General features: G+C 45.0%; 1 protein-coding gene across 1 annotated transcript; it reads right to left on the reverse strand.

Annotated features, from left to right (window-relative positions):
* Positions 1–10,209: 10,209 nt before the first annotated feature.
* On the reverse strand, positions 10,210–11,029 carry LOC145416980 (uncharacterized). Its single transcript, XM_080285824.1, has 2 exons — positions 10,877–11,029; positions 10,210–10,647 (listed from the first exon to the last, which is right to left on the reverse strand). The coding sequence occupies exons 1-2, from the start codon at positions 11,027–11,029 to the stop codon at positions 10,210–10,212; spliced, it is 591 nt and encodes a 196-aa protein (XP_080141950.1).
* Positions 11,030–11,784: the final 755 nt, after the last annotated feature.

An 11,784-nucleotide genomic window follows, 5' to 3' on the forward strand; every position in this document is an offset into this window, starting at 1 on the left:
TATCCCAGGCGAAGGTGGTGTAGGCAAGTGCGAACATGGGCAGGGACCGCCTTGTCAACACTGAGAGGCTGGTACTGGGTGGCCGTAGCATACCAGGTTGCTGATGGTGAACCCGACGCCACGCATGACTCGTGTTGGCGTCGAGAAAGAAGATACGCATGGCTTTTGGTTTTTGCCTTGGTCTGTGCCAGGCCTGGGGGAATGTGCACATCGACATTTAGTCTCTTGGTGGCATGTTTGGCAGCACAGTCCGCCCTTTTATTCCCTCTAATCCCAACATGGCTAGGTATCCAGTTTAGGGTGATGTGTTTGCCTTGTTCTTTCAGTTCCTGAGCAAGGGAGAGTACATGGGTAATGAGGTGGATGTTACCTTTTGGTTGAGTGGAGGCAAGTGTCTGTATGGCTGTCAGAGAATCTGTGTGTATAACGTGGTGTGACTGTGGTTGGTCAAGAGCATGCTGGAGGGCACCTGCTCAGTCTGTAGCGTGGAGGCTTCATCTGAGAGTCTCCACTCTTTAACAGTTTCATTACAGATCATGGCTGCCCCAGCAGTGTTGTTGAGGAGGTCTACCGAACCATCAGTATAGTATGTCGTGGCTCCATCCAGGGAGGCAGCATGCATGCTTTGGAGGGCTTCTTGGCGTAGCTGAGCTGTTGTAGATTTTTTTTTTTTTTTTTTTATGTGTCCGACTCTGGGCAAAGGCTCAGGGCCTATTTCTTGGGGGCAGTTGCCTATCCCAAGGCCCAGTAGTCCTCCTACACCTCCACATGTCACCACTTCGGCGCTAACACCCACCGTCCATATTGAATACATGCTAGGGCTGTCTCATACAGGACTGGTGTATTGGTATTAGCGGGGGTACTTTTACGACATGTCGGCGGGTCATCTGGTAGATCAGGAAAGTCTGCTTTTAGGAAATTCAAATCCTTAAACTGTTCCCTGCCCCAGCCGAGATTCGATCCTGGGTCCATTAGGACCGCAAGCCGCCTCTCTACCGATTCAGCCACGCCTCCCTCACTTCCTTGGAACTGGTGGGGATGATGGTATGCAGGTGGATGGTTGGTGGTGCCTAGGGTAGAGGGATGGTATAGCTGGGGTGAGGTGTGTCCTTTCCTTTTGCAGTTATGAGGTCCTTGGTACCAACAGCTGAGATTGCCGCCACACGTTGTGCCCATGTTTCTCTATAAACAATAGTCTGTCGACGCAGCACTGCAGTTACTTTATCAGCAGGCGGTGATGACCTGGGAAGATGTATCATTTTAGTAAGAATGCAAGCCGTGTGTTCCTGTATGCGAATCCCTAGAAGGCTAATGCCAGTTTCCTGTTGGAGGTTGCACAGTTTGGTCCACATGGGGGCACTAAATACAAGTCGGAGTGCATTGTTTTGTATTACCTCCAATCTGGCTAACAGATGTTCACTGAGAGTTACAAGACATGGGGCGGAATAGCCAACCAAGGATCTGATGGCATGGGTATAATAGGTGAGAAGGACGTTGTAGCTGGCACCTCCCTTCAGGCTTGTGATGGATCTCATGACCCTGGTCGTAGTAGCTGATCTTTCCCGCAGGTACCTTACCTGTGCATCAAAGGACAGCTTATCAAACCAGATAACTAGGTACTGGTGGCTGGGGACCCATTCAAACTCTGTACCCTGGATGGATAGTGGGTGCTCAGGATCTGGTTTTTTAAGCTTTCGACTTGCAGGGATTAATCTTTAGCCCCAACTCCTGATATCGCCCATGGATAAGCTGCAGGGTATGCTGAGAATTGTGCTTATTATCTGGCCCTTTAGATACAATGGCCAGGTTATCACCATAGCAAAGGATCTCTACCCCTGGTCGCAGGAGTATATTTAGGAACTCATCCATGAATATGTTGAAGAGGTAGGGGCTCAAGGTACTGCCTTGGGGGGTTCCGGTTTCATGGCACTAAAAGGAGGAAGAGTGCCTTTGAAAGTGAACAAGTGCACTGCGTCCTTTTAAAAAGTCTCTGAGCCATCCAAGCATCTTACCAGCATCATCTCTACGTGCTAGGATAGAAAGTATAGGTGTTGCATTGGCAAGCTCAACGGCTTTTTCAAGGTCAAGGAACAGCAGTGCAGCGACGACTGCTAACTCGGTTAAGGAAGGTGGTGAGGCATTCAGCCGTACCAACGTTTTAAGTGTAAGCAAAGAGGGCAGTGTTCAGGGGGCCAACCTTCCATTTTAGTCTGTTTAAGACCATACGCCCTGGTGTTTTCCCAACACAGCCGAGGAGGGAGATGGGACGCCAGTTATTTGGATCTAGCAGTGGGACAAAGTAACTGCTGTCCATGAAGCATTTAAAGGGAAAGCAGAGCAGTTTCTCCAACTGGTCCAGAAATCCGTAACATGCTGTATGTGATTTTTTCACCCCCAGGTGTGGTATCTTCACTCTTTTTCTGGGATTTTTGGAGCTCTTGGGATGCGAAGGGCACATCAGTTTCAGCATCACCCTGACATGCCTTCTCTATTTCCCTGTCTCTGCCTGGTTGTAACCTGGCAAGCGTTTGGACAGTCTTCCTCGGGCGTTGATCTGGGCTAGCACGGGTTGCAAAGGAGGCTGCAAGGTGCCCAGCTTTTCCCCCAGGGTCGGGTTGGGAAGGAACTGTAGGGTGCTTTTTGCCTGCTATTTTCTTTAGCCTCCTCCACATGGTGCACAGAGAAGTGTGTGCATCAGTATTTTGGCACTGCTTGATCCATTTTTCCTCTCGCATGATTTTCTTTTCCTTAATGCTGTGACGAACAACTGCCTGCAAAAGTGCTCTGTTGTGGTCAGTACGGTGGTGCCTAAAAAGTCCGTGAGCAGCATTCACTCTGTTGTTGAGTGTCTTCACTCATCATGGAACCAGAGGTCTTTGTGTATCTTTGTCTGCAGCTTGGTCTTGGGGATGGCGATGTTTGCTGCATTGTTAAAACCAGACACAAAGGCTTCCTCATGTTGGTTGATATCAGGTGGAGGCCTCAGCAATGTTGGTTACTGTGATAAGGCTTTTTTTTTTTTTAGGTTCTTTATTTACCATTCAGTACAAGCCCCGACACTGGGGAACACTGTCCCTGAAGGCCAAGCAGGGAGGTGTGCATGAGGAAAACAGAATCGGTATCTTAGGGCACAGAAGGTATTGAAGTAATTAAATACATGGTACAAAGTTGTTACAGTAATTATCATTACATGCTTTGAGATGAGTAAAGTGGTACATAGATATACACGTGTATACATACGTATGGAGAGAGAGAGACATATGTACACATACAGATGCAGAACGAAATTTCCTCCAGTCTGCCCTCTTTTTGTAAGTGAAGCGGGTCCATTTTTTCTGCCCGCTTGAGACATAGAAAACGATACCCATAAGTAATATTTAGCGGTAACGCGTGGAAAATGAAAGTAAAGTATCTTCCCACCAGGGCTGGCCTATTGGCTGCAAGAAAAACCAGGTAGGTACGAATTGCAGCGGCCAGTCCCACTCCCTCCTCTCTCGGTGATCACCCCATCACCAGTGATGAGTTACGTCTTGCGCAATCGCAAGGCACGGCAACTTTGCTGCGTGATGACGGGGTCTAGTCCACTACCAATTATTGCTCAGGTTCCTGACAAGCTCTTACTCACACTGTTCAATTTAAGTGTCTCTGAGGACATTCTCCCCGGGGGGTGGGGGGTGGACCCGCAGCACAATCTGTCCAACTCCCAAGCCCAGTTCCTCTGACTTAGGCTACGTCATGTCTCTCGCACTTCCAGTGACAGCAAAGACCTGGAGAGAATTCTTTTAGCAAGGCTTCGTGATCTTGACAGGGATTACCTCTCTCCTCATTTCTCTGGAGTCCTTTCAGATCGCAGGATGCAACACTGCATTGCAGAATTACCCAATCACCTCATATTATCCTCTTGCGCCGCCTTTATTGACCCCAAAGTTGCTTTCGATGTCGCAAACCGAGATGTCATCCTTGATGTACTTGTCTATCTGGGTGTCTCTGGCCACCTGTTTCTCTGGCTTGAAAGCTACCTGCCGCGTTGCCACTCTCCAGTTTTGTTCCGTGGGTGATGTCAGGGACTACCGACCCTTCAGTTTTGGAAGGCTACTCCCCAGGGTGAGGTGCTCACCACCTTAATTCCTCATTCTCATGAACAGATGTATCCGCCTTCTCACTCCTCCCCTTAGTTCCTCTCTGATGCTAAGAAGTGCTGATGATATTTACCTCCACTCCACCTTTCCCGCCACGCTTCAGGGTCTCTTAGTGATGGGTGGCCAGGCTTACTCTGCTTGTTGGGTAATCATCAACAATACCAACACCAAACTTCCTTTCGCCTTCCCTGCACAATTAACGATCACTCTCCTGGCCTTTCATCTCGAAGTAGTACAGGCCTAGGCTATACATATCTCGGCATCCCTCTCTCCTCCCTCAGTAATCCCTCCAAGTATGTCTCCACCCTCTACACCTGCCTCCACAACAGACTTGGCTTTCTCTGCATCCTATACGGGCTGGCAGTGGGTCAACATTACTAAGTATCGGTACTCTTACACTAGGCCTGATGTATACTCGCTCCCTCGCTGACTGCCATGCCATTCCTCACTCCTCTGTCCCTCCTGAACACCTCCCACCTCTTGAAATACTATAAACTCATGTCTTGCGTATCATTCCTCACTGTCCCTTGTCTGGCAGGGAAGTCAATATGCTCACTGAAAAAAAAAAAAAAACGCGCATACACACAACACACACACGTACGCGCGTGCAGACGCATGCACGCAAACACACACACACACACACACACACACACACACACACACACACACACACACACACACACACACACACACACACACACACACACACACACACACACACCTGTACCATTAAACTTTCACCCTTCTTGTTTCTTACGTCTTCACTTCTTATAACTATAGAATTGAACACTAAAACTAGATTTGTTGTTGTTGTTTTTGTTGTTGTTTAACCTTTGTCTGTTTGGCCGAGCAGACTCATCAACCATAGGTAAGCAACTGCTTCTGTGGGACCGTCCTACAGATACAGTATAGTACATACGCCGTGTAGGGATCCGGTGCCCTCTTGTGGTAGACAGCGCCTCACCAGGGTCAGATCAGAGTCCTTCCCACAGAGAAGATGCAGGTCAGTATGAGTAGGTTTAGTTCCCGCATGGACGCCGCAGATGCTGTGCCCCATGCAGGGTAAACATTGCCACCACGTGCAGGCTTCTTATAAACTCCTAATATACGACATTATAAAATTACCCCCGATACTGATTAACCCCTTCAGTCCGACAATGCGATTTTCATTATCTTCATGCTTAAAGACGATATTATTCAGCTCAGGAGAGACCTTTCAACTGTAGCTTTAGAGATAGCGTTAGAGATAGCGTTAGAGATAGCTTTAGAGATAGCTTTCATTAATCCCGTGCAATAGGTAGAGATGTTTCGTTTGTGCAGTCAGGTGTTATATTGTCCTCTCTCTCTCTCTCTCTCTCTCTCTCTCTCTCTCTCTCTCTCTCTCTCTCTCTCTCTCTCTCTCTCTCCAGTACTGAATATCGTTGGTCTTGAGAGATATTTGTAGAAATATTCGTGCAAAACTTCCCAGGTAAGATTAAAGCAGGAAAAAGACGGAGAAAGTGTGTGTGTGTGTGTGTGTGTGTGTGTGTGTGTGTGTGTGAGAGAGAGAGAGAGAGAGAGAGAGAGAGAGAGCAATAGCACATACTGGTCTCGTACGGTCGTGTTCAAAAATTCCTTTACACCGCCTCGTGGGTCCTGTCAGCCTCATCCAAGACAGTGGGAATATGGCCTGTCTTCTGGACGTCAGTGGCGGGCTCCTAGCAACTCCCACTATGCGATTTATCTTGCGTATATTACCTTAACATTCCCTGGTATTTATATCATTTTAATTTCGACCTATTTTGTATCTGTAATATTAAAGAGGATACTGGCGTTTAATATCCAGAATAAATTGCCAAAGAAAAGTTATCGCGAACTCTCTAATCCCACTTGTAATTTGACCCTCTGTATTTTGATTTTTTAGTGCTGTAATTTGTTAAGAAGGAAGGCAAGTAATCCACATACACGTACTAATGGACTGAAATTGTGTTTATTGTAAAGATGCAGTGGTTTTGGCCCGACTTGGACCCTCTGTTAATAAGATTTGTTCCTAAAGAGGGTCCAAGTCGAGTGTAAATGGTGGAACATAGGGATTTTTTAAAGTTAGCTGCTGGCGACTTTATTTCCAGATACGCCATCTTGTCATAAAGCTAGTTTCCTTTACTTTAACCCCTCAGGCTAAGAGAACACCTATCAACTGCACGAGGGGCAGTTAGGCAGACGATCAGGTGTTTTTATGTCCCCAATTTTCCCTAGAATACGATCAGCGTTCGCCAGTTTGCACTCTCGAAATTTTGTCAGAACTTTTCACGTCATCGGTAGCAATCAGAATTTTTGGTAGGGTTGTGATCTATAATTACTATGCTCCTTTTACTTGATCTAAAATTGCCATCTCTCCATCTTGTATGCTGAATTGTAACAATAGATTAATAGTAGAATAAGATGCTAGTCACGAAGAAGTGCGATGGAGAAGACGCAGAGTTACAGTACTGTCGAATTCTGTTAGGTACCAGAAACCCTCGTAAGTTGAAAAAGAAACGCTAATCTTAAGGTGAAAATGGTGTCTAGTTCAGAACGCTAGACAAGTAAAAGGAATGCCAGGTATAAATGCACAATCACAGGCAAAAGTTTGTTGACAATTCCCTCCAAGCATTGTGCCCTGATTTCCATATTTATCATTCCTCTCCGATCGGAAGAGAGCAGCCTTCATTCCCACTCTCCCGTCTTGTCTGCTTCATACTGCTGTCACATAAAAACTATTTCTTCTGTTGTGTATTTCGTTTTCTTTCATATTTCGTCTTCATATTGCTTCTGTTGAGTGCTCCATATTACTATCACAGTAATATTTAATACAGTATCTTATATCCCCCCTTCTCACATTCTTCTGTTGTCTGCTTAATACTGCTATCACATAAACATTTTTCGTGCCACACCTTTCCTATCCACAGCAGGAAGGGGATGTGTTGAAGAGATTTTGATCATGAGAGTTCCGTATGTAGGGCTGCATTCTAAGTGGCTCTGAAGATTCCGCAACACCTCTTCCGTAGCGATTTATTCTTCACAGTACAGCTCGGTATCCTCCTGTGTTTTGTTAATGGACGCTATGTTGATATTAAAAAAAGATGTGAATAACAAAGAAGAGAATGTTAAGGTGCAATACACAGAATAAATCACGAAAGAAGTGGTGTCACGAACCTGCTATGTCATCTAGAATAGGGACAGGTAAAAAGACAGGTAAACAGGTTCGTATTTCCCGAAGTCCTCCCTTCTGAGCAGTACCGCAGGAGAGGCAGGTAACCGGAAATGGTGAGCAAGGTGTGGGTGAATCAGCAACTCATGGTGACTCTGGGCCTGTGCTTGCGTGAGTCAGTGTGCAGGGCTGGTGCAGAGTGGTGTGGTGATGTGGTGGTGTGGTGGAGGAGAGTGGTAGTGCTGGTGTAGTGTAGGAGTGTGGTGGTAGTGGTTTGAAGTGTGTGGTGTGGTGAAGTAGAGCAGGAGGGTGGAAGGGTTGAGGTGGTGTTGGATGGGGTGGTGTGGAGGTGTCATGGTGTGGCTGGGGATTGTGGTAGTGGCAGTGTGGTGTGGAAGTGTGGTGGTAGTGTTTAGAAGTCTGTGGTGAGGTGGAGGTTAGGGAGGTGGAAGGTTGGAGGTGGTGTTGGCTGATGAGGTGTGGTGGAGTGGTGATGGAGGACTTGTGTAGTGGTTGTGATATGATACAGAAGATGATGGAGAGTTTGCTGGAAGAGTTGGTGGAGGAAGGGAGTGTGGTGGTGTGAAGAAAGTGAGTGTGGTAGCAGTGGTGGAGATTGCAGGTGTGGAGGAAGGTGTGGCAGAGTAGTGTGGTGTGGTGTAGTGATGTGGCGATAGCAGTCTAGTTACGTAGCTGAAGTGTGATAGACGGGGCGACTGAACGATGTGATAAGGTGATGTGATGGTGGTGATTGTGTGGTGGAGTAGTGTGGAAGTGTGGTCGTGGTGGTGAATTATGTGGTTAAGGGGAGGCAATTGCTAAATGATGGTTGAACGAAATAATGGGAAAGATGACGGCTAAATGATGGGGTACCAGGAAATGTGGGAGTGTGGTTAGAGAGAGAGAGAGAGAGAGAGGAGGGATCTGTGTGTGTGTGTGTGTGTGTGTGTGTGTGTGTGTGTGTGTGTGTGTGTGTGGCAGCAAGGTGATAGTGTAGAGGGATGGGAATATGGGGATGATGAAGTAGTGTGATGTGTGTTTGAAGGTGGCAGCGGTGTGGTTGGATAGTGGGTATATGTGATCGTGGTTGTGATGAAGCGTGGTGTGGTGTGGTGTGGTGGTAGTGTGATGGTGGTGATATGATGTTAGTAGTGTCTTGAAAATAGTAATGGTGAAGTAGAGGTTTAAAGATCATTTATATATATGATGGTGAGGATTATGTAATGCCTCTAAGTTATTTTTTTTTTTTATCATCAGTCCATCTTTAGGTGTGAAAATAGGTCTAAATGATGATGATGATGATGATGATGATGATTGTATTTGGATAAGGATGATGATGATGATGATGATGATGAAGATGATGATGATAATAATAATAATGATAATGATGATGTTGATGATGACGGTGATGATGATGTTGATGATGATGATGATAATTGTAATAAGGATAAGGATGATGATGATGATGGTGATAATAGTAATAATAACGGTAATGATGGCAACGACGATGATGATGATGATGATAATAATACTACTAATACTAATAATAATGATGATGATAGCGATGATGGTGATAATAGTAATAATAACGATAATGATACTGATGATGATGATGATGATAATTGTAATAAGGATAAGGATGATGATGATGATAGCGATGATGGTGATAATAATAATAACGATAATGATGATGATGATGATGATGATGATAATGATAATAATAATACTAATAATGATGATGATAGCGATGATGGTGATAATAGTAATAATAACGATAATGATAATGATGATGATGATGATGATAAGCTAGACTGCATATCAAGAACACAAACTAAAAAAATATTGCTTTTACTTCATTTTATCTCAACACTAATTCCTTCACCTTAATCGATACGTGTCAAACTGTATTCTCGTCGGTTAAGAAAGCTCCCTAACACCTCTTCTTGAGCGATTTATTTTACTTACGACACCGCACTACATTCTTCTGTATTATTTAAATCTTTCTAATATCTCCTTACTCCTCATAAATAACGCAGATTATATTAACCGTATCCAAAAATAAATCGCTAAGGAAGAGGTGTTACGGAGCTACCTCAACTAACAAATACACGGGCCATAAATTTCAATAACCCATTCAATACCAAGGAATTTGGGGGGACTTAGATTTAATCTCCTGTTGACAGAATAAAAAAGATTGTCCTTTATTTGGGGCGATTAAAGGTTTCTTAATATATAGATAAAAAATAAAATATATATAAAAACATATATCACGTAGGCCTATGTATGTTGGATGCAATTACGTATCAACCCCTTCACTACGAGCATCCCTTAATTTGTGTAAAATCGACTGGCGGTGAAAAGAATGATATAAAAATAATATAATCAATGTTAAAGGTGAAGTAGAAAATAAAAAGGACGAAACACAGCACACGTTTCTTAAAATATTTTATTCCAACAAAATGGTCAACATCAAGAACACGTTGCAAAATGACACCGCTGACTGGCCACAGGAAGATGGAGGGTCTGAGACAGGGTGATTAGGGAGGGTAATGATTGGAGTGGAGAGTGAGAGACTGACTAGGAGAGTGTATGAGAGTGAGGTGATTAGGGTGGATAATTGTGGGAGTGGAGAGTGTGAGACTAACTAGGAGAGTGTATGAGTATGAGGCGATTAGGAGAAGAGGGAGACCGAGAAGAGACTGGGGAGATAAGGTGAGATAGTGCATGAGGGAGGGTGGTGTGTTGAGGGATCGTTACTGAGTAGGGACAGTGGACATAGAAATAGTGCCAAAGAGGGTCGTTACTGAGTAGTGCTAAAATAGACAGTGCGATATATCCTCCTGGCTCCATCAATCAATCAATCAATCAATCAACTAATCAATCATTTATTTCAGCCTCCTCTTAGTACCCATATGAGGGCTTGGGACACACGGTCTTGTAGGTCTGTTGGGTTTGTGTAACAGTGACGTACTTGGGCACTTCCTGGGTCTGATATTTGGTCTGGTACTGGATCTGGGTAGTAGTTACGTACCGGGGTGTGTACTGGGTGGAGTATACTGTCTCGTAGTGGATCTGGGTTTGGTACTGGGTCTGGTATTGGGTCTGGGTTATGTATTTAGGCACGTATTGGGTCTGGGTGACGTACTGGGTTCGGTACTGGGTCTGGTACTGGGTTTGGTAGCTGGTGACGTACTGAACCTGCGTCTGGTATTGGGTCTGAGTCACGTACTTGGGCACGTACTTGGTCTGGTACTGGGTCTGATACTGGGTCTGGTACTTGGTCTGGTAGATGGTGGTGGGCACGTACTGAGGCTTGTAGACCGTATTATAGACCGGGACCTGTGGGAAAAGAGAAATATAATCTCAGGGGGATAAAATTACTGATAACTTTATGGGCGAAACTGGTCTCCTAACTCATTCAGTAACCATAGTTCCGAAGCAGTTTAGAATTTTACCTCATATCAATAATCCTTAAAATTTAGCCAGGAAAACTGTGGTGAAGTTTCTCATATTCTTCCTTAAACACCTAGTATGTTGCACGTAAAAGACAAGGATAGACCATACGTACCTCCTGGATCTTCGTCTGGTAGTGGGTGACGTACTTGGTCTTGGGGTAACAGCGGTTCCTGGATCGACGCCCGTACGTGGGTTCTGCCGCTGCCAACACTGCCAACACCAACACCACCACTGCCAACACCGATCGCACACTCACTCCTGCCATCGTCTGTGTCGCGTGGACCAATAAAATAATTAAATCATTAACTGTACACAGATTTCGTGACAACCTTCCCTACAGTATCTCTTTATTTTTTTTTTATTAGCGGTGCCACGGGTTAGCTTACAAATATACTTTTCAAATAAATAATGTCCGCCAGCAGGTCTTTACAATTCTATTTCTGCGGCTTTATAGATTTTAATAATCGTTAGCTATATCTTGGGGGGACGATGCACCAGTCTTGATCTCTCCATACCCATCCATTCAGTCCTCTGTGCCAACACCCAGTACACACACCCACTACTACACTATGCCTATCAGCACACTCAATTATTTTGAAGACTGTGGATAAGGTCTTGTCAGGTGGGGATTGGAGGTTGGGGGTGTCTCTTTCGAACCTCTAAGCTTGGTTTCTTTGGTGAGAGTTAATATACATTTGCCGTCGTCTATGGATCTGAAAACTTAGGCTGCTCTTTCCTGAAAACTGTAGATAATTATTGGCGGTAGGTGAGAGTCGTTCCCTTGAAATTGGACGCTGTCTGTTTGTTGCTCGTAACTTTCCTGTCAGTTTATCACCATCCTGTCGAATATTTAACACTGTAACTTGAAAACTGTGGCCATGCATACAGAACAGACAAGCAGACAGGCAGACACTGTGCATTAACATACAATTGTGATACTGCAGTTCCTGCGTCCACTGCTGCCATCTGTGTTAGGTGACCCTCAAAACATAACGTAGATGTGTCCCCCAAACTTAACCA

Source organism: Coenobita brevimanus, chromosome 108 (genome assembly GCF_032717465.1).
Source record: "Coenobita brevimanus isolate Jiangsu-jjx chromosome 108, ASM3271746v2, whole genome shotgun sequence".
NCBI lineage: Eukaryota > Metazoa > Arthropoda > Malacostraca > Decapoda > Coenobitidae > Coenobita > Coenobita brevimanus.